General features: G+C 44.5%; 1 protein-coding gene and 1 long non-coding RNA gene across 5 annotated transcripts in view; one reads left to right on the forward strand and one right to left on the reverse strand.

The window, feature by feature from the left end:
• PCSK5 (proprotein convertase subtilisin/kexin type 5) overlaps positions 1 to 23,375 on the forward strand; it is a 465,827-nt gene that overhangs the window by 407,832 nt on the left and 34,620 nt on the right. For 3 of the 4 annotated variants that reach the window (XM_005581952.5, XM_074017691.1, XM_074017690.1), the window contains 7 exons: positions 595 to 731; positions 1,991 to 2,191; positions 6,882 to 6,962; positions 10,894 to 10,977; positions 12,892 to 13,087; positions 18,975 to 19,192; positions 20,656 to 20,892. In XM_005581952.5, coding sequence (XP_005582009.3) covers positions 595 to 731; positions 1,991 to 2,191; positions 6,882 to 6,962; positions 10,894 to 10,977; positions 12,892 to 13,087; positions 18,975 to 19,192; positions 20,656 to 20,892 — 1,154 coding nt within the window. The remainder of the gene's footprint in view (positions 1 to 594; positions 732 to 1,990; positions 2,192 to 6,881; positions 6,963 to 10,893; positions 10,978 to 12,891; positions 13,088 to 18,974; positions 19,193 to 20,655; positions 20,893 to 23,375) is intronic. The other variant, XM_005581953.5, reaches the window with a different exon arrangement.
• Positions 20,200 to 22,855, reverse strand: LOC141408673 (uncharacterized). Its single transcript, XR_012424800.1, has 2 exons — positions 22,700 to 22,855; positions 20,200 to 20,860 (listed from the first exon to the last, which is right to left on the reverse strand). It is a non-coding gene; the product is annotated as an uncharacterized lncRNA (long non-coding RNA).

Raw genomic sequence — 23,375 nt, forward strand, 5'->3', positions numbered from 1 at the left:
GAGCTAATACTTGACACATAATCAGTACTCTATAAATAAGTATCAGTACCCCTTCCTTCTCCCCAGCCTTCTCCCAGCTGCCCTGATAAAGAGTCCTTGGAGGTCCAGAAGGAGGTGGTTAGTGACTTGGGTTGACGGGGGCACAACAGACCAAACCTGAAATTCAATTACTCACTCCTGCTGAAAATGCTGCATGGGCTGGGCGTGGTGGCTCATGCCTGTAATTCCAACACTTTGGGAGGCAGAGCTGGACGGATCACTTGAAGTCAGGAGTTTGAGACCAGCCTGGCCAACATGGCAAAACCCCCTCTCTAGAAAAAAAATACAAAAATTAACCAGGCATGGTGGTGTGCACCTGTAATCCCAGCTACTCAGGAGGCTGAGGCAAGAGAATCACTTGAACCCGGGAGACCGAGGTTGCAGGGAGCCGAGATCAACCACTGCACTCCAGCCTGGGCAACAAGAGCAAAACTCCATCTCAAACAAAACGAAACAAAAAACTCTGCATAGATATATATAAGCAGATTAAATTATGGTGGTGAAGAGTAATACATCAACGTATGTCATGCAAGAAATGATGTCCTCTTCCTCTAGGTTTGATCAGCATTGTTATAAAACCTGTCCTGAGAAGACCTACAGTGAGGAACTGGAATGCAAGGCATGCGATAGTAACTGTGGCAGCTGTGACCAGAATGGGTGTTACTGGTGTGAAGAGGGCTTCTTTCTCTTGGGTAAGTTAGAAAATGGTACCATCCAAGGTGAGAACCAGGCACTGGAGCTCCACCCAGTTGGGGCCGCAGGAGCACACATGTGATTAGTTTCAGAGTCTGTGTGTGCTGGCACCTCTGGCCCAAGGAGAAATTTTAATTTGGTTTAGAAATAAACATTAGCTGAACCACTTCCTTCTGCTTTTATTACTGAAGCATGGGTCCTGTTCCACTAATTAATCTCACATATCTCCAAGCTGATGGAAACAAGGCTGAATTGGATGGAGATAGAGAGTGGGTAGCTGAAGATAAATGTTTTGGTATTGAAGTCACCTGGCATATTGAGAGCTCTGACCCTTGTCTTGAGATTTAATCCATCTCATATATCCCTGTGCACTGTAAGAATTTAACAAGATCCCTTGCCTTAGGTTTTGGTCACTGACTTATGGAAATGGATAGTTAGGAAAGAAATACAGTGTGAATCTTGCAGCTGAAGAGATAATAGCCCAATGCACTTGAGTGTTTGGGGGAGAAAGAATGAGAAAGACAGCCCACAACGTTCTTCAGTGTTTCTCTACACAGAGATTTATTTTATTTGTAGTTTTTCAAGGCCTCAAGGATTCTGTAGTCAATGCTCTTAACCCTTTAATGGCCAATGTAAATTCCCAGTTGAAAGAGGACTTAGGTAAAGTGTTGGGTTTTTTTTTTTTTTTAGATGGAGTCTCGCTCTTGTCACCCAGGTTGGAGTGCAGTGGTGCAATCTCAGCTCACTGCACCCTCTGTTGGCCAGGCTGGTCTCGAACACCTGACCTCAGGTGATCTGCCAACCTCAACCCCCCAAAGTGCTGGGATTACAAGCATGGGCCACCTTGCCCAGTCTGGATTTATTAAAACACATTTCTTGGTTGAAATAAGCTAAAGCCATCTTGGTTTCTTTAAAAACAATTGAAAAGCCTGGACAGAGTGGCCTGGCCAACATGGTGAAACCCCATCTCTACTACAAATATATAAATTAGCCGTGTGTGGTGACACACACCTGTAGTCCTGGCTATTCAGGAGGCTGAGGCAGGAGAATGGCTTGAATATGGGAGGTGGAGGATGCAGTGAGCCAAGATCGTGCCACTGCACTCTAGCCTGGGCAACAGAGAGATACTCCATCTCAAAAATAACAATAAAAACAAATGCAAAGAAAAAGGTCCCTAAAATTTCCTCCAGCCTCTTTAGAACTTGGCCTTGCAAAGATCACCAAAGCCTTCATGCTTTCTCTCTGCGTTCTCACATAGGTGGCAGTTGTGTGAGGAAATGTGGCCCTGGATTCTATGGTGACCAAGAAATGGGAGAATGTGAGCCCTGCCACCGAGAGTGCGAAACCTGCACAGGCCCTGGTCATGACGAGTGCAGCAGCTGCCGGGAAGGACTGCAGCCGCTGCGTGGGGTGTGCGTGCGTGCCACCCAGACCCAGGAGGAGGCCAAATTCTGGAATGGTATGTGCCTCCCAAAAAGAGATCACAGGGGTCTAGCTGCCTACTCTGCTTCCTTCCTTCTATAACTCTGGTTTTTTGAACTATCCAGGAGAGAAAGGCTGTGCAGAAAAACAAGAGTTTGGAGTGAGAATCAAGTTGGGGTCGTTCCTGAGTCTCTCTGATGCTTGTAGCAGGAGTAGGTAGGAAGCTGAGGTTGGTGTTCAGCCAGCAGAGAGAGCCCAAAGCGCAAATTTATGATTGGTCCACCCCCTTGAGTTTCTACCTGGGTGAAGCAGGCCCCGAAGCAACTGAAGAGAGTCACGGAGGGAAATGGCCCCGGTATCATTTTTCTCTGAAATTTCAGAGTCACTTCCACCACAGGCAGGTCCTATGTCCTTATTACATGTCCTTTTTATAGTAAAGGAAAATTTTACCTGTAGGGTAGGCTTTTCCAATTAGACAAGGAAGGACTGCTCGAACATATTAGAATTTATGCTAAAAACAGATGGTCTCCACGGCTGCGTTGTTAGAGCTCACCATCATTCAAGCTTGCCTTTAAAAGTTACTCTCCCCAGTTGCAGACAGGGAAAGCATGAAGCTTCTTGAGGAGGGAGGAGAGGAGACAGGTGTGGGAGCTTGGAATCCAACAGCAAAGCCCTGCAGGTGCGCATTCCTCCCTGCGTCTTTACAACACGCCTCCTCACACCTGAGCTTCAGTTACAGGCTTCCTTGCAAGGTAATTACAAACTTGCAGCGACCCCTCCGTGTCCGAGGTTGTTACAAAACAAAATCCTCTTCCTGCTGGAAAAATCTGACTCCTGTTCTATGCAGAGACAGTCACAAAAACAGGAGCTGCTCTTCATTTGATTTCGAGGCAAGAATTGGTTTAAAGGGTCAATTTGGTGCAGAGGCAATGGCAGCCGGAGAGATGGTTGTGCAGGAGGAGTGTGCTAAGGGCTCGAGGGAGTGACAGCTCTGTGGTTTATGCTGGGCTGGAGAGGAGGCCTGTCCATGGCTGCTGTCTACTACAGCAGTTTTACACATGTGACTTCAAGGAAGAGCAGCTCAGAGACCGTGAAAAACCCGGCAGCCAAAGGCCACAGAGAACGTGGGCCCTCTTTCAGAGACATAGCTGAGAAGATGATTCAATCCAGATTGGGATATCTTCTGTGAGTTATAGCTGAAGCAAAATGCTGAAAATGAGTTTGTCTGGCATTCAGGCATCTAAGAGGCAGCGCACGCCAAAAGGAGAATGGTCTGGTGCTGTGTTTCTCGCTGAACATCTGTATTTTATCTGGCGTCCAGATGATGACACGGTCCAGGGAGCCAAGAGTTAGAGCAGGCTTGATTCCCCAAATGATTCCACGTCCCTTCAACTGGACTACGCATTTTGTAGGCAGAAACCAGGCTTCAGTGGTTCTCTTTTGTCGAAGCACCACACCCACCCCTCCGCATTTTCTACTATTGCAATGTAATGTTTCTGAAGAGAGGGAGGAATTAGTGTATTTGGGGATTTTTCACTAACAGGGGATTGGGGACAGAGATGGGAGTGTTTCTCATGGATGGACAAAAACAAATCAATGACAGAGCTGTACTTTCTCATTCCTATGACCTATGAAATAAGACATGCAGACCATTAACACAGAGAAATAGCCATTTATTCACTAAGCACGGTAAAGCCATAGCTCAGCTTCCCCCAGCATAGTGTAAGCACTGAAATGGAGAGTAAATGGGAAATGCATTCCATAAAGTCCTGGGAGTATTTGAGCCAATGCCTACAACCTTCTCCTGACTTCTTTTTCTTAAAAAACAGGATAGAGAGTGTAATAGGAGAGTAGAGGGTTCCAGAGAACAAGCACTAATTAGCCACACCTTTAAGATGATGGAAAGCAGACTGCAGTCATCCTGGGTCAAATCAGAGGAAACCCAGGCAAAGTACAGAGTGTTTTTGAGAGGATATAGCTGTCTAGGTAGTACCAGAACATTTTTCTGTTCTGTTTTAGGTTTTGTTTTATTTTGTTTTTCAAACTCAGATTCAGATTCAGGTAGGAGAGGTAAGATGACGCACACTTCAATCCATTCCTTCACCCATGCTGCTCCCCAGTGGAAACAGTAAGATCCTGTTTGCATCTGAAGACTACAACCCAGGAAGATCTATCAGCATAGGCTGGGAAAACACCCTTGAAATAAAAGCCCAGCTAGAGTTCCCTGAACTCCTCTTTTAATAAGGTGGCTAATCAGGATGAGAATGACTACAGTGAGAGAGCCATCATTCTTTGCCAACTACCAGCAAAGTGGGAATACCTGCCACCTAGTCCAAGGATGCAGATTCCTCCACCTATCAGACAGTGCCTGACAAATCCTCCAGCCAAGACTAAGTCATCAAAGATGGCGCTCGACTCTCTGTTTTTTCAGCCACCAAAAAGTCACTGCACAAATGTATAGATCATCCCCAGACCCTCTGTCTGGGGATGTATACTGTGACAATTATTTAGTGTCCCTAAATGGCAGGAATAAAACCAATATTCAAGGCCAGACATGGTGGCTCACGACTATAATCCCAGCACTTTGGGAGGCCGAGGCAGGCAGCTCTCTTGAGGTCAGGAATTCAAGACCAACCTGGCCAACACGGCAAAACCCCATCTCTACTAAAAATGCAAAAAATATTAACTGGGCATGGTGGTGGGTGCCTGTAATCCCAGCTACTCGGGAGGCTGAGGTGCGAGAATCACTTGAACCTGGGAGGTGGAGGTTGCAGTGAGCTGAGATTGTGCCACGGCACTCCAGCCTGGGCAACAGAGAGAGACTCTGTCAAAAAACAACAACAAAACAATATAATATTCAACAGGCTGCAAACGGCCTCAGCAGTGACTCAAGCATCACACAACCTTGGTGGAAAGGTTCAGGTATGGCAGACCATGGGCTTTGAAGGAAGATGATGGCTTCAGCTGGTTTCCTGAAGCCATTGTTGGGAATGGAAAGAGTTTCCTCTGTTACTGTTAAACCATTTGGATTTTCTTAAGTGGTTTCCCCTGGTAGTGCTGGAAAGTCCTAGGAGTAATTTCTGCACATTTCTCTTACCTCATATTTCCATCATTGATTAAATCCCTGTTATAACAGGCTCTAATTACATATTCTGGTGATAGTCTAATCTACAGAACACAGACATGGTGAATTAGCTTTGTGTCTTTGACCACATCCTAACAATTTATCACTAGCCTGTCTCTTGATCTTAATTCTTATCCTTGGGGAAAGACTGGAATCCCAGAGTTAGTCACAAACACTGAAAGCCACACACATGTGGGAAAAAAAAAAAAATCCACTTCAGTACTGGGAAGATATGTTGCCTAATAGTCACTGAACTTTAGAAAACTTCAAAGATGCCACGGAAATCTGATTTTTAGAAGGACTTTGTAGATGTGCACAGCTGCCTCACTTAGAAATGAGTGCACTATTTTTATTTATTTAACCTACCAGAACACAGAGTGCAAAAAAACACATGGCACTGGGTAAGTAATCAACTGTTTGGCCAGTAGGATGAAGGAAGCATCCGTATCAACTTGCACGGATCGTTACATACTCAGGAGTTCTCTAAGTGGATTGTGAAACCATTGACAGCTTGAAATTGGCTATGGTGGGAGTATTTACACCACAGAAATTGGAAACACTACAAATCAGGTTTTTGGTTTTTCATTTTCTAGAGACCTGTCTTACCAGCACACCATTACTTTGGCTTCTATCAAATTACTTTAGAATTCAAATTTATTACTGAAAAATTCAAAAGCCTATGTCTACACCCTCTAGCAGATGCAGACTTTAGAGCGCAGCACACATTAATTCAAATCCTGGCTCTGTGATTTGCTAGCTGTGTAACCTTGAGTGAGTTACTCATCCTCTCTGAGCCTCAGTGTCCTTGTCTGTAAAGTGAAAACATGAAACTGCCTCACACAAAGTCATTTTAAGAATTAAATGAGAAAATGCATATAAAGCTCTCAGGACACATATGACACAATAAAGCCTAATCTACTCCCTAACTCTTTGACTCAGGCCAGTTTTAACACTTGAAACACTAGTTTGCTTTGAAAGCAGCATTCCCTGGGTCACGAAAGAAAGCAATTCTGGGGGCCATGCGCGGTGGCTCACGCCTATAATCCCAGCACTTTGGGAGGCCAAGGTGGGCAGATCACTTCAGGCCAGGAGTTCGAGACGAACCTGGCCAACATGGTGAAACCCCATCTCTACTAAAAATACAAAAAATTAGCCAGGCATGGTGGTGCTTGCCTGTAGTCCCAGCTACTTGGGAGGCTGAGGCAGGAGAATCGCTTGAACCTGGGAGCCAGAGGTTGCAACAAGCTGAGATGGTGCCACCGCACTCTGGCCTGGGAAACAGAACAAGACTTCCTCGTAAAAAAAAATTAAAAAAAAATACTAATAATGTTTACAAGGAATGTTAATGACAAGAGAAAATGCCTACGAGATTTATAGTGTTAAATACAGTGTTCAAGGTCAGTCTTATGTATACGGAAGCTATAAATGATCACACATCTATACATAGATGTAATTATACTCACACACTCGATGTGAAGATGAGACATCCATGTACCACAGTATAAACAACAGACATTTCTGGGTGGTGGGATTATGGGTGAAGTTTATCTTCTTTATCCTTTTTGCATTAAAAAAACTAAACACTTTTTTTTTAATAAAAAAGAAGCTGTGCCCATTGCAAACCTATCTGTGGTGAAGAGCCTGCTGCAAGAGCGACGAAGGTGGAAAGTTCAAATCAAAAGAGGTAACAGGGAAATAGGGAGGCGACAATCACAGCGGCAGAGACTGTCTCTGGAGACGGTCTCCGTGGAAAAATCACCCCAAGAAGCTGGGAGGCCAGATGCAAATGGGGTGCAGAGATGCAGAGGTCATTAGAAAAAGATGGAGAGAGGAGGGGGCCATAAACACAACCTATGAGCGGTCACTCAGAGGGAAGACTGTGAGAAGCTCAGCAGTGGAGATTTCCGTAACAGATAAGGACATGCGTGACGTGCTAAATGGTCATGCCTGGCAGAGGTTATCAAGAAGAGCATCTGTCCTCACAAAACTTTAATAGGCTGAGGTAGCACCTCTGCCTTCCCAGTCCCTGCGGCATTGTTTGAAGTCACAAAGACTGGAAAAAACTAAGTGGTTACCAGTAGGAGACGAGAGAAATAAAGTCAGTGTATTCATACAATAGAATACCATGGAGCCACCAAAAGGAAGAGGTTCTTTCTGTACTGATAAAGACTAATCTCCAAATATATTGCTTGTTTACAGGCAAGGTGATAAACCATGTGAATAGATACAGTTTGTACGAAAAAGGGTGGAGAAGGGATTAGGAGGGAGACATCACAGTACATGCCTTTTCTCCATTTTGCACCATGTGCAGATTATGTATTAAATAGAAAATAAGTAGAATAAATGAACCCCTTGCTTTATATAGTTTAGCTACAGGCATTTCTGAAGAATGGATACTGCACTTTCTGGATCAAAGTGGTTCTTTCTTTCTTTCTTTTTTTTTTTTTTTGCGGTCCTGTCCAGTCTAGAATTTCCAGAGTGGGAAAAAGAGAAACTATGATCACGGTTAAAATTTACTTGCTGAGGTTAAGTCCCTAATCTTTTATGATAAAGAACTCTTGCTGGGGAGGACTTTATCCCATGCCCAGGCCTGATTGCTAAGTTAACTGCTTGTACAGATCTCCCTCTGGTGGACATATGGAGACATTACAGAATTTTATTTTATTTTTATTTGTTATTATTTTTTAAGAGACAAGGTTTCCCTGTATTGTCCAGGCTGGTCTCAAACTCTTGGCTTCAAGCGATCCTCCCACCTTGGCCTCCCAAAATTGCTGGGATTACAGACATAAGCCACCTTGCTTGGCTGACATTATAGAATTTTATACCAGGTGTATGCAGTAAAATACCAAATTGCCAGAATGTGAGATACATGTAATTATAAATATGTGCATATGTGTAGATATAGACATCAAAATGTATACAAATATGAGAAAATTAATGAAAACTCATGTCTTTATAAATATATTTTAGTATATACATGATAACATCAAAGGAAAATCAGCCTGAAGCCTGGACGTAGAACATTGAAGATTTGCAAGGTGTTCACTCTCTGATTAATATTGTTGTCTTATTACTCTTTGCACAACTGCTCTCAGCCATTCAGTGAACATCTGACTGATAGTAGCAACAGGATTGTTGCTCGCCTTTCGGCTGCCATCTCTTTGGGGCTCAGTGATATTGCAGGTTTAAAAGGCCTTCGGGGACAGAATCGGTTACTTTGAGAGGCATGAGGAACACCTTTGTGACAATCCTGTGGCTCTGCACAAGGCTAAATTCAGCCCTTAACAGATGCTCCAGAGAGAGTACACCAGTCAGTCATCAGCTTTAATTAGTATATTGGAAAACCAGGGGGCTGGCTGCAGTGGCTCACACCTGTAATCCCAGCACTTTGGGAGACCAAGGCGGGTGGATCACCTGAGGTCAGGAGTTCGAGACCAGCCTGGGCAACATGAGGAAACCCCATCTCTACTAAAAATACAAAAATTAGCCAGGGTTGGTGGCAGGCGCCTGTAATCCCAGCTACTTGGGAGGCTGAGACCGGAGAATCGCTTGGACCTGGGAGGCAAAGGTTGCAGTGAGCCAAGATCGCGCCACTGCGCTCCAGCCTGGGCGATGAAGTGAGACTCTGTCTCAAAAAATCAAAGAAAACCAGGGTAAATTTTTCTCTCCAAACTAGGAGAAAACCAACTACCCTGCATGGCAGCCTAATCATTTACATCTCCAACACCATCTCCACCTGTATCTGCATCTATCCCCGTATCTGTATCTATCCATCCTATCCATCTATGTACGTATCTTTCTACCATCTGTATTTGAATCTAGTTTCCTCTATAGCAAGGCTCATCAGCTTTGTATCCACGATATTGTAGAAGCCGAGGGGTGCCACTCAGGTATGAAACCAGAGGGAAAGAAGAGGGGAGTAAAACAAGCCTCAGAAATGGAGTGGAATGGTGACGGGAGAGAGACAACAGGAAGCAGGAGGAACTACCATTTACTGTGCCACTGTTAAGCACTTAGCACACATTATCTCATTTAGTCTTCACAACAATCCTATAAGGGCAGAATTATTTTCTCTCATTTTAGAGACAAGGAAAGCAGGACTCTGAGAGTTTAATTACTGTATCCATGGTTACCCTTCCCTTCGGTGGCACAGCTGGGATCTGAAGGCAGGTGTGACTAGAGAGCGATCTATACCCGGCTCTGACTCTTAGGATGAGAAGAAAGAAGATGAAAGTCAGGAGAGGAAGGAAGGGAGAAAGGGAGGGAGGAGGTAATGAAGGGAAATGGTACGATGTCAACACTGGTTGAGCGTCAGGGTCATTGAAATCCCACATTCTGAGCTAGAAGGTCGTTTTCTAATTTTTCCCTATGTGAGCGATGCTGATTTCTGAGCAATCCCTGAGCTCTAGTCAAGGTCTCAGTGTGTATTGATTGAGTGAAGTCTTGAAGCTGTTCTGTCTTTGAAACTGTCCCATGGAGTTGCTGAGGTGACCTCCTGGGAAAGCCTGCCCATCAAATGCTGTTGGAGGGAAAGGGAGAAGGGAACACTTCCAATGTTTCCCTGGTGAATGGTGTATTAACCTGGAATGGCCTACTTATAGCCCGACCAACCAGAAAGCTCATGAGTAGGGGAAAATTTTGATGTTTAACAATGATTTGGGACAAATTTAAGATGAGATAAATTTAGGTTGCATAGCACAGTAGCTACTCTGAAGAAAACAGTGACCCAAACTTTGACCAATAATAAAATCTGATTTTCGAAGAACAAAAACAGAAAAAAGAAAAGAAGTTCCTCCACAAGAGGTACAATGAATTCTCAATTATCATCTTGGAGTGAAGAAAAATGGTCATCCGGCTGGGCACGGTGGCTCACGCCTGTAATCCCAGCACTTTGGGAGGCTGAGGTGGGTGGATCACCTGAGGTCAGGAGCTCGAGCCCAGCCTGGTCAACACCGCGAAACCCTGTCTCTACTAAAAATACAAAAATTAGCCGGGCGTGGTGGTGTGCACCTGTAATCCCAGCTACTCGGCCGGACAATCGCTTGAGTCCAGGAGGCGGAGGTGGCAGTGAGCCAAGATCATACTACTACACTCCAGCCTGGGCTACAGAGCGAGACTCTGTCTCAAAAAAAAAAAAAAAAAAAAAAGACGAGAAAAGAAAAGGTCATCCAACAATCTTGGCAATAGAAGTGATTACCTTTGACTCATAAACTAATTCACAAATGCATACACACAAATACAAACTCACACTCCCATTTTTAACACACAAAATAAGTAATCATTTGTTAGTTAAGATATCCCCACAGTATTTGAGGCTATCTTATAAGATACCACGTTCCTTTTGGTACCACACATTCATGTGGTATCTTTCTTGATAATCAATTGCCAATGAAGTCTTGATATTCAATTGCAAATGAAGGAGTAAGAGAAAAAAAAATAAATGAAGTCTACACAATGGCAATGAGCCAGTGCCAACAATCAGCTCATGTACAATCAAAAGGATTCCATTTGAGGCAGGAAAAGGGACTAGGTTACCCATGAGATCTTTTTCAGCACTGGAATCCTATGTGCCTATTCAAAAGAGAAGCCTGAACTGTTGTTTCTTTCTCATACAGATACTTTGAGAAAATCCCAGCCTTGTCATTCTTCTTGTAAAACCTGCAATGGATCTGCAACTCTGTGCACTTCATGTCCCAAAGGTTAGTGTGTTGTGTGACAGGAGATGGCAGCAGTCAAGCCAAGTCATTGAAACTCATGTGTAGTGGCATCTTTGTGTAAGGAGGTCTGTAACGCCTTGGTCTACTCCCATCACATGTTCCTATGACAGTGGCTACTTGGGAGACACACAAGGACCCAAACATTGACCAATGATAAAAACTGGTTTTCAAAGGACAATACAAAGAAGTGGTCGGGTGCAGTGGTTCAAACCTGTAATCCCAAGATTTTGAGAGGCTGAGGTGGGAGGATTGCTTGAGCCTAGGAGTTTGAGATCAGCCTGGGCAACATAGTAAGACCCCATCTCTATAAAAAATTTTAAAAATAGCTGGGCATGGTGGCATGTCCCTGTAGTTCCAGCTACTTGGGAGGCTGAAATGAAAGCATTGCTTGGTCTCAGGAGGTCAAGGCTGCAGTGAACCATGATCATGCCACTGCACTCCAGCCTGGGTAACAGAGCAAGACCCTATCTCCAAAAAAAAAAAAAAAAAAAAAAAGTTTCTTGATCTAAAGGCATGATGAAGAGGGAGGGAGAAAGAAATAAGAGCAGCAACATAACAGCTTGATAACTTACCAATTGCTTCATCTATAGAAACAAAAATCACAAATAACATACCTTCCCTGAATTAGGGGAATATTTTACTTAAATGGTACACTGACATAAAGAATGTTTAAGTGGGCTGGGTATGATGGTTCATGCCTGAAATCCCACATTTTGAGAGGCTGAAGTTAGAGGATCACTTGAGGCCAGGAGTTGGAGACCAGCCTGGCCAACATGGCAAAACCCCGTCTCTAATAAAAATACAAAAATTAGCCACATGTGTTGGCACATGCCTGTAATCCCAGGCTACTCAGGAGGCTGAGACATGAGATCACTTGAACCTGGGAGGCAGAGGTTGCAGTGTGCACTTCAACCTGGATGACAGAGCAAGACGCTGCCTCAAAAAAAAAAAAAAAAGAATGTTTACATGATCATTATAAAGTCCGTGTTGGAATGTACAATGTTAATAGTGGAATATGATGCAAAAGCAGAAAAATTTACAATAGGCAAGCCACAATTATAATCATAAAAAATACAAAAGGTTACACTCAAAAAGCTAAAGCATTTTCTTGGAATTTTGGGTTTGAGAGTGATTTTGAAAACTGGTTTTCTTAATGAGTATCTGTTGTTCGATTAAAAAATAGATGGATCCTCTGTTAAAGGGAGAGTTGGGTGGAAGAGTTGTAACTCTGTGCCGAGCCTGTAATCCCAGCACTTTAGGAGGCTGAGGCAGGCAGATTACCTGAGGTCAGGAGTTCGAGTCCTGCCTGTCCAACATGGTGAAACCCCGTCTCTACTAAAAATACAAAAATTAGCCAGGTGTGGTGGTGCACGCCTGTAGTCCCAGCTGCTCGGGAGGCTGAAGTAGAAGAATTGCTCGAACCCAGGGGGCGGAGTTTGCAGTGAGCCAAGGTCGCACCAGTGCACTCAAGCCTGGGAGACAGAGCAAGACTCCTTCTCAAAAAAGAACCAGTTGCAACTATGTTAGTGTCCTAACAAGATGACCTTTGGGGAAGCAGAGTATTAATAGATTCTATCAAGCTGCGCATGTACAGCTGCCTTACACCAGGAAGACATAGACAGGGTGTTAACAAGACTGATCAGCTGGGCAAAGGGAAGCCCCGTCATGACCTCTACCTAATATCCGTGGGAAAGGAAAGAACCAGGGCAAAAGCCTCTTGCTGTCAATTGCCTTCTAGAAATGTAACTCATCCTGGAGGACTTAGCATCACTAGTAAATATTTTGGTAAGCCTGAAATAAGTGCCTGGATACTTTGGTCTTTGGAAAGCTTAAAAAAGCCATGTCTCTGCATAGAAACACACATGATGACTATTCCTATCTTCCCTGGATTTCTAGGTGCATATCTTTTGGTTCAGGCCTGTGTTTCCTCCTGTCCCCAAGGCACATGGCCTTCCGTAAGGAGCAGGAGCTGCGAGAACTGTTCGGAGGCCTGTGCCGTCTGCTCTGGAGCCGATCTTTGCAAAAAGTGCCGGATGCAGCTGGGCCTCCCTCTCTTCCTCCATGAAGGCAGGTGCTACTCCAAGTGCCCGGAGTAAGTTTCCTTTTTAATTTTACTTCCTGCTTGTAGTCGCTTTCCTAAGGTACTTTGGGAGCAATTCCTTCTTGTTCACCAAAAAACTCTTCTCCGCTCTATGAGCACCCGCATAAATGTCCTCTGTTGTCTGACACGGCTATGGGCCGCAGCAGCCAAAACTTACATGAGGCCAGATGCCCACTTCTCCTTTGTGACTATTTTATGTGTATATTTTTACTTTTATGAAAAATATGTTCAGGAGCTGGGCATGGTGGCTCACACTTGTAATCACAGCACTTCGGGAGGCCAAGGCAGAAGGATCGCTAGGAGTTTGAAACCAGCCTAGGCAACATAGCAAGACTCTGTCTACAAAAAGTTTAAAAAATTAAACTTTTTGGGGGGCCGGGCGCGCTGGCTCACGCATGTAATCCCAGCACTCTGGGAGGCCGAAGCGGGTGGATCATGAGGTCAGGAGATCGACATCATCCTGGCTAATACAGTGAAACCCCGTCTCTACTAAAAATACAAAAAATTAGCTGGGCATGGTGGTGGGCGCCTGTAGTCCCAGCTACTCAAGAGGCTGAGGCAGGAGAATGGCGTTAACCTGGGAGGCAGAACTTGCAGTGAGCCAAGATGGTGCCACTGCACTCCAGCCTGGGCAACAGAGCAAGACTCCGTCTCAAAAAAAAAAAAAAAAAAACTTAGCCAGTGGCTGCCTGTAGTCCCAGCTACTTGGGAGGCTGAGACGGGAGGATTCCTTGAGCCCAGGAGATTGCAGTGAGCTGTGATTGCGCCACTGCACTCCAGCCTGGATGACACAGCAGGACCCTGTCTCTTTAAAAAAAGAAAAAGAAAAAGTTATTTTCCCATCTTAATGATCAACTGTTGTCACGGTTTTTCTTTTTTCCTCCATTACAAAAGTAAGGCTGTGATGTGAACCTCTTCTAAAGGTTTAAATAGGTGAGGCATGAATTATAAATAATAAATAATACTTGGTTAGTTAGTTATTGATTCCTCCCGGCTTCCTTGGTCCCCTGGTTTGTAATTGCTTTACTCTTCCTACCAATGGTCCCACCTCCAGAATTTACCTAGGAAGAAAGTGAAGAATAGCAAATGGAAGAGTACAGCAAGAAACTTTCAGCAATAAGCAACAGAAATGCCAAGTAAAATGACTGAGACATAACAGGGTTTATTATCTCACAGAACAAAAATGTTGCAAGTCCAGTATCGGTCACTTCAGCGGCCAAGAAGGTCATCACAAAGTCTGGTTTTTCTGTTTTGCTCTTGTACCTTCCTTAGCTCGTCCTCTCTGACCGGCGCCGCTGCTGAGCCCACGTTGTGTGTCTCAGCTCCAGACACTGTCACCCCATGCAGCCACAATCAGGGCCAGGAAAGGGGATGTCTCCCCTTGTTTATCCTTTTCTTGAGAGAAAAGAAAATTTCCTCAGACTTCCCTGCTAATCTCAGTCCCAAGAATGCATCACTGATACCTCCCTAAATCAATCTCTGGCCAAAAGAATGGAAATATAGGCGTGGTTCAGGCTGGACAAGATTTACCCCTGAGCACCCAAACAACTCAGGACTCTGACAGCCACGAAGAATGGAGAGAGGAAGGCAGGAAATAAATTTGGGGAAGTAACTGACAGTGTCTACTTTAAGGAGTTAGGATTTTCTTTTGCCCTCTTAGTAAAAGAATTTGATACAACGACACCCGTTTCCTGGCTGGGCATGGTAGCTCACACCTATAATCCCAGAACTTTGGGAGGCCGAGACAGGCAGATCACCTGAGGTCAGGAGTTCAAGACCAGCCTGACCAACATGGAGAAACCCCGCCTCTACTAAAAATACAAAATTAGCCAGGTGTGGTGTCCTATGCCTGTAATCCCAGCTACTCGGGAGGCTGAAGCAGGAGACTCGTTCAAACCCGGGAGGTGGAGGTTGTGGTGAACTGAGATCACACCATTGTACTCCAGCCTGGGCAACGAGAGCAAAACTCCGACTCGAAAAAAAACAAAAAAGGAAAAAAGCAAAAATGGCACTATTTCCTAGTGACCTATTTGTTTTCATTACTGAGATAGACTCTATCTATAGAGTATAAATATAAGTAATGAGTATAAATATAGAGTATAAATATAAGGTATTTATTCTCAAAAAGCATCCAATCTAGTATAGAAAGCCAAGCATATTCACCTCAACAACACAGATACATATTTAGCACCAACTAGGTGTAAAAATTGATACTGATACAATATCAATAGACTGTATTGTATATATGTAGCTCAGTGGAGTCTATTCTTCTACCAACAATTGATATTGATATTGATATTGATATTGATCCTTGATATGGAAAGCTAAGTTAAGACCCACTGAAGGAAGTCTGGGTCTGCAAAATGCTTACAATCCAGTAAGGGAGGTTTACATCAGGCAACGTCACACTTCTCAGAGCCTTAATGTACAAAAGGCTAAGAGATTCCAAGGGAAAAGAAAACATTTTAAATCACTATTTTTTGAATGCTTGCAATGTCCAGGTATTGTGCTAAGGGCTTTAAATGTATGATCCCATTAATTCTCACAAGAATTCTCTTATTCACATACTATTATTTTCCCTCATTTGACAGATGAGGAAAAGAATAGCAGAATCCATTTTACATGTCAGATACATGGTGTGGCCAGAATTTGAACCCAAACCTCTCTGGCATTGAAGTCCAGGTGCTTAACTATCACTCAGTGCTGATAGTTATATCATTATTTTTTAATCACATAATTTTTTTATATAATTATTTTTTATATATTTTTTTTTAATCACAACTGTATTGAGACATAATTCACATACCATACAATTCACCCCAAAAGTGTATAATTCACTGGTTTTTAGTATATTCACAGAGTTATGCAACCATTACCACAATCAATTTCAGAACATTTTCATCAACCTAGAAAGAAACCCTATACCCTTTTAGCCGTTATTCCTACTTTTTCCATTTCCCTCAGCCCTTAGCAACCACTAATCTACTGCCTGTCCCTATAGATTTGCTATTCTTGGACATTTCCTATAAATGGCATTGTATAAAATGTGGTCTTTGAGCCAAGCATGGTGGCCATGGTATACACCTCCAGTCCCAGCTATCAGGAGTCCAAGGCTGGAGAATTGCTTGAGCCCAGGAGTTCAAGGTCAGCCTGAGCAACATAGCAAGACCCTGTCTCTGAAAATGAAAACAAAACATATAAAACGAAAAAGACAAAACATGTTTTTCTGTGACAGACTTTTTGACTTAGCAGAATGTTTTCCAGCTTCATACCCAGCTGGGTATTTGAGAAAAAGCTTGATGGTCACTAGCTCTGGAAGGATTTTGTCAAGCAGAGAGTGGAGAAAGGGTAGCAAAGGGTCAGAGTAAGAGAACCCAGGTGAGAAGGCAGGTTTGGAAACTTCCAGTCCTCCTCCCCTATCAACCGAGCTCCCCCGCAGCAAACTCAGCCAAGTGTTACAACAAAGCAAAGGTGAAAGACAGAGAGCTGCTTACCACAGTCAGTCATTGCTTCCTCAGTGGTAGGATTGAACTGGTTGTCATTATTATTGCCTTATTTATTTAATCATTACCTTTTTCAACGCTCTCTTGGGTTCTTTGAGTGTTCCAGGAATTCACAATGCATTAAAACAAGGAAGAAAGAGTGTATTTTGCTTTACTCCAGTTAGTCGACCGCTCAACATTTTTTACCTCCAAGTCTGGGGTGAAGCATTTTCATGGAGCAGTGAGACACTATGCAGACATGCAGCAGTCAATATAATCTGTATTGCTCGAGCAGTAGGAAAGCTACAGGCATGGCCTAGAAATATTGCAGACTATAGAATTGCAAGCATATGCCCTCCTGCTATGGGTAGGGTGATCTGATTATAGTGGAATCCCTCATCTTTGTGTTTACAGAAAAAGAAAAAGAAAACTAACAACAGAAGACACAGAATCTGAGGAACATATAATATCCAGCTTATCTTGGAAGCTTTATTGCTGTTTCTGAGACATCACCCTTTTGGGTGTGATCCATCCTAGAACAGCAATAAGATTTATAACAGGAACATAACCTGCAATGACACAGCATCCAGATATTCAGAGCTATTTATAAGTTAGCATTTAGTGGCCCCTGCTTTTTCAAATATAGTATATGTTCATGAAAAAAAAAAAAAGTTGTTTGTTTTGTTTTGTTTGTTTGAGACTGAGTCTCACCCTGTCACCCAGGCTGAAGTGCAATGGTGCTATCTCTGCTCACTGCAGTCTCTGCCTCCCAGGGTCTAGCAATTCTCCTGCCTCAGCCTCCCAAGTCATTAGGATTACAGGCTCATGCCACCACACTCAGCTTTTTTTTTTTTTTTTTTTTTCTATCTTTAGTAGAGATGAGGTTTCACCATGTTGGCCAGGCTGGTCTCAAACTCCTAACCTTGTGATCTACCCACCTTGGCCTCCCAAAGTACTGGGATTACAGGCATAAGCCACCGCACCCGGCCAAAAATAGGTTTTAACAGTAACATATATCTTTTGTTTTGGTTTGGTTTTTGAGATGGAGTTTCACTCTTACGGCTCAGGCTGGAGTGCAATGGCGCCATCTCAGCTCACTGCAACCTCCACCTCCCAGGTTCAAGCAATTATCCTGCCTCAGCCTCCCAAGTAGCTGGAATGACAGGCATCTGTCACCAAGCCCAGCTAATTTTTTGTATTTTTAGTAGAGATGGGGTTTCACCACATGGGCCAGGCTGGTCTTGAACCCCTGACCTCAGGGGATCCACCCAACCTGGCCTTTCAAAGTGCTGGGATTCCAGGCATGAGCCACCATGCCAGTAACACATATCATTATGGTGGCTGTTTAAAAAGCAACAGAAAACTTAAGGTGGACTCACATTCACCAAATGTGAACAGATTTGAAGCTCTGTTGAAGAAATACGGCCTTCCTTTAAGTGCTGCCGGTCGCTGTCTTGGTGTCTGTGAAATGGAGGTGAAGGTCCTGGACCACACAGCTTTCACAAGACATGGATTTATCTGAGCTGAAAGACTGCAACACAAAGTAATTTGAATTTAACAATTTAGTATATGCAACCATTTCTTTCTAAAACAAGTATTAGTCTTCTTAAATAAAATAATTGTGAAATAAAGCACTAAGAAAAACAGTTTTATGAATGCAGAGAGCGGAAAGGAGGACAAACTCGCAGGCAGATCTGTGTGGAGACTACTTTTAGCAAGTGGCTCCTTGAAAATCACCTCTCAGGTTGCCTTCTGGCTGTCTCCTGACAGCTTCTGATATTCACCTTTTTTTTTTTTTTTTTTTTAAGACGGAGTCTCGCTCTGTCACCCAGGCTGGAGTGCAGTGGTGCAATATCAGCTCACTGCAATTTCTGCCTCCTGGGTTCAAGCGATTCCCCTGCCTCAGCCTCCTGAGTAGCTGGGATTACAGGTGCCTGCCATCACGTTCGACTAATTTTTGTATTTTTGTAGAGACAGCATTTCGCCATGCGTTGGCCAAGCTGGTCTTGAACTCCTGACCTCAGGTGATCTGCCCATCTGGGCCTCCCAAAGTGCTGGGATTACAAGCGTGAGCCACCGCGTCCGGCCAGTAGCTATCTTTTTAAGGAATAGAGTGGGAGGCAGGTTTGCCCTAAGCAGTTCCCAGCTTGATTTTTCTGTTTGGCTTAGTAATATTGGGGTCCCAAGATTTATTTTCCTTTCACAAGAATAATGCCTGTCCTTTTCCTTACGTTTTTCTGAATGTTCTTTTTCACTTCCTCATAAATCCCGTGGATGCTTCTCAGCTGACAACAGCAGCAGCCCTTTTGTTTTTAGCCCTAATTCCTTTTCCCCAGGAAAGAGTCACTTCTCCAGCAGGGCAGCTTCTCCAGTTGCACTCTCTTTTCCTTCCACAGGGGCTCTTACGCAGAAGATGGCGTATGTGAACGTTGTAGCTCTCCTTGCAGAACGTGTGAAGGAAACACCACCAACTGCCATTCTTGTGAAGGAGGCCTCGTCCTGCACCACGGAGTGTGCCAGGAAACCTGCCCCGAGAGGCACGTGGCTGTGGAGGGGGTGTGCAAGCATTGTCCAGAGATGTGTCAGGACTGCATCCATGAGAAAACATGCAAAGGTACCTGGGAGCTTCCCATGGGAGAGCGAGGCTCTGCTGAGCCACCAGGTGGGGGCCGATTATCTGGTGGTGGCTGGCAAAGGGCTGTGGGAACCCGTGTCCCTACCATTCCTGAAATGTATGTCTCTGTGCCTGTCATCAGAAAACTCGAGTGTGAGATACACTCAAGTGTCTTTTCATTACGGATGCTGCAAGCTAAGACAAGCAAGAGCCCCTTTTTGCATGATTTCTTACACACCCACATGTACACACACAGCAGGTGTGCAAGTGCTATCCTAGGTGCTAGCAATACAGAGAAGAACCCAATGTTCTCATCTTTTTTTTTTTTCTTGAGATGGAGTTTCGCAAGTCAGACATAAGCTAATGGATTTAGCTTGACCGACCGCTGAGAGGCTGCTGTTATGAGATTAAGGAAGTGCAATGGCGCGATCTCTGCGATCACTGCAATCTCTGCCTCCCGTGTTTAAGTGATTGTCCTGCCTCAGCCTCCAGAGTAGCTGGGATTACAGGCATGCGCCACCACGCCCGGCTAATTTTGCATATTTAGTAGAGACGCGGTTTCTCCATGTTGGTCGGGCTGGTCTTGAACTCCTGACATTAGGTGATTCACCAGCCTCGGCCTCCCAAAGTGCTGGGATTACAAGCGTGAGCCACCATGCCCACCCGTTCCCATCTTTTTGAACACAAAATCTTATAGACTGATAGTAAGCCGCAAAACACAGAGGTAGCTAGAAAACTACAATTGTTAAAAAGGATAAGAAAGAAAAGTTCGGGCAATGATGACTGAGATGACCGCTCTGCCTATGAACAGGTTTTGTTGTTTTTTTCCCTCAGGAATTATCTCCCCAAAAAAAGCTGTTCAGTTTTCTCTCCAGAATAAGACAGACTCATTTAACTGGTGCTGTCCTATCCAAAGTATTCTCTCGGTGTGACCTCAAGTGTTTTCCAGGATTCCCCCCAAAGTAAGAAAATGAACACAAATAAAATAAACCCGCAATGTATTCTTCACACTGATCAATGCTTTATTCATTGTGGTACCTGATCAATGAATGAAAAGTTAACTAATCCAACCATTCCTAAACTGCTTTCTGTATTGAACAGAGTGTGAAGTTCCTGATACAATTTTTTAAATCTGTTAATGTTCTTCAGGGTTTTCAAACAATACCGCCAGCCTCTCAGCCATCCTTGTCTTTTGCAGCGTTGCAATTTTTTGCACCTCCAAAGGGCAGACCATTTCAGTGCGTAAGTCCAGCACCATCTAATATGGTCACCATGTGTGGCCTCCTCCTCCCAAGGCAGGGCTTGTTAGACATCAAGTCTCTGCCCTGGTAGGATGGGGAAAGGGCTAGGGTACTCTCAGGTCAAATCAACCAAAGTGCTGAGGGAGGAGCTAGCCCACTGTGGACAATGGATTCCTTTCTCCTGTCCCCCGGGGATAACTTGCTGCTTCCTCCTTTCCCCAGAGTGCATGCCTGAGTTCTTCCTGCATGATGATATGTGCCACCAGTCCTGTCCCCGTGGCTTCTACTCAGACTCGCGCCACTGTGTCCCCTGCCATAAAGACTGTCTGGAGTGCAGTGGCCCCAAAGTCGACGACTGCGAGCTCTGTCGTGAGAGTTCCTGGGTCCTCTATGATGGGCTGTGCTTGGAGGAGTGTCCAGCAGGAACCTATTATGAAAAAGAGACTAACGAGTGCAGAGGTAAAGACTTCTGGGATTGAAAGTAGGCTCCGGGGTTTGCAGTTCCAGCCCCAGCCCCAGCCCCAGAGCTGTCATTTTTTTTTTTTTTTTTTTTTTTTTTTGAGACAAGGTCTCCCTCTATCTCCCAGGCTCGAGTTCAGTGGCATAAACATGGCTCACTGAAGCCTCTGCCTCCTGGGCTCAAGTGATCCTCCCACTTCAGCCTCCAGAGTTGCTGGGAACATAGAGACGAGGTCTCAGAATGTTGCCCAGGCTAGTCTTGAACTCCTGGTTTCAAGCAATCCTCTGCCTTGGCCTCCCAAAGTGCTGGGATTACAGGTGTGAGCCACCATGTCCAGCCTGTCTCATCCTCTCACTTACCCTCTTACCCTCTCACTCAAGGAGACATATTTTGAATCGGTTGTTAATCATTTTTAAATGAATCGCTCATAAGCTTTGTACAGGTAACTTTTATTAGTGACAAATCACATGGACCTTCCTCACAATAGTGGCTATGAACTGCTGGTCAAAAAAAGTTCTCATATAAAGATTTACAGCAGAGAGAAGGAGCCTTCAAAAGTTACCCGAGACTTTTCTTGAAATGTTAAGCCATTAAAAGTTTATAGCACAAGCAAAAAAAAACTTTCTTGGTGCCTCTTGTCTCCCTTCATGGGTGAAATTTTTTTTTTTTTTTTTTTGAGACAGAGTCTCACTCTGTCGGCTGGAATGTGGTGGCACGATCTCGGCTCACTACAATCTCTGCCTCCTGGGTTCAAGCGATTCGCCTGCCTCAGGCTCCTGAATAACTAGGACTACAGGCATGCACCATCATACCCTGCTAATGTTTGTATTTTTAGTAGAGACAGGGTTTCACCATGTTGGCCAGGCTGGTCTCAACCTCCTGACCTCAAGTGATCCTCCTGCCTCGCCCTTCCAAAGTGCTGGGATTACAAGCATGAGCCACAGCACTAGGCCCATGTTTTGTTGTTGTTGTTCTTTAGATGGAGTCTCGCTCTGTTGCCCAGGCTGGAGTGCATTGGCATGATCTCAGCTCACTGCAGCCTCCACCTCCCAGGTTCAAGTGGTTCTCCTGCCTCAGCCTCCTGAGTAGCTGGGATTACAGGCACCCGCCACCACACCCAGCTAATTTTTGTATTTTTAGTAGAGATAGGGTTTCACTATGTTGGCCAGGCTGGTCTCGAATGCCTAACCTCACCCCGGCCTCCCAAATTGCTGGGATTACAGGCGTGTGCCACCGCACCCAGCCTCCCTTCATGGTTTGCTCCCTGGAAGCTCCCCACCTTCCTCTTCATATCTTTCAATTCCTGCTCCAAGGTCCCCATTTCCATCCCACTCAGTCCCTACATGTTCAAGAAAGGCTCTGCTATTATTTATACCTCCTTCTGTTTTAGCTCGGCATGAATAATTTGCCTCTTATTCATTATCAAGGAACAGAAAAATAAAATAAGTGATGCACTCTAGAATTCTCTAGCAAGTGAGAGAAATGTTGTGGGCCAGGGGGCTTTTCTAGAGCCCCAGAATTCACTCCGATGAGGCAGCCTGCGGTCCTTCACCCCCACTATGTTGCCCCCAAGCAAACACAAGATAGATGTCCAGAGGCAATTCCCCTAACAACCGCGAGAGTCTGAGAATGACCTTCCACTGAGAAACCCTGGGACACCCACGCCCTAGGACATACTCAGGGGAAGGTTTTTGGTAGGACAGGAAGATGTGTCTCCATCCTGAAGGCTTTCTGCTCCAGCCTTGTGATGTGGCTATGCCTTTTTGTGTGTTTTATATAAAGCACTATTTAGTGTTAATGTCCTACCTGCTCATATGCGAAAAAGCATGGATGTCCAGGCTGTGCCCGCAGGCAGAAGAGGCAGGTGTTCATGTAGGAGGCAGGCTGTGGAGCTGGGGATGGCTTCTGGGAGGTGGGAGACTCAGCCGCAGGCCTTCAGCGCCATCTTGCCTGTGCGAGGGCAGGAACTGAGGTTCAACTTCTGGCCTTTTTCTGGTGTTGAATAATGAAAGTAATTTACCATACAGAGAGTTTTACAGGTCTCAGAGTATGTTTTCTTAATTTATCTGATTTAATTATCTCCTTGAGAAAGGCCCCTGCTTGCCCATTAGAATCACCTGGGCAGCTCTAACAACCACAGATGCCTGCACCCAACATTGTAATTCCTTCTCCCACCGCCAGTAATTCTGATGCTTAGTGTGGGTTGAGAGCCAATGAGGTAAATGGCAATTTTCTCCATTTTTCTGAGAAGCAAATAGATGCTTTGAGAAGGTAAGCACCTGGTGAGGACAGAGTTGAAAACTCACTTGAGGCATCTCCCTACAATGCCATTGAACTTTCTTTCTTTTTCTTTTTTTCTTTTTTTTTTGAGATGGAGTTTCACTCTAGTTGCCCAGGCTGGAGTGCAATGGTACGATCTCAACTCACCGCAACCTCTGCCTCCCAGGTTCAAGTGATTCTCCTGCCTCAGCCTCCCGAGTAG

Source organism: Macaca fascicularis, chromosome 15, assembly GCF_037993035.2.
Source record: "Macaca fascicularis isolate 582-1 chromosome 15, T2T-MFA8v1.1".
Taxonomy (NCBI): domain Eukaryota; kingdom Metazoa; phylum Chordata; class Mammalia; order Primates; family Cercopithecidae; genus Macaca; species Macaca fascicularis.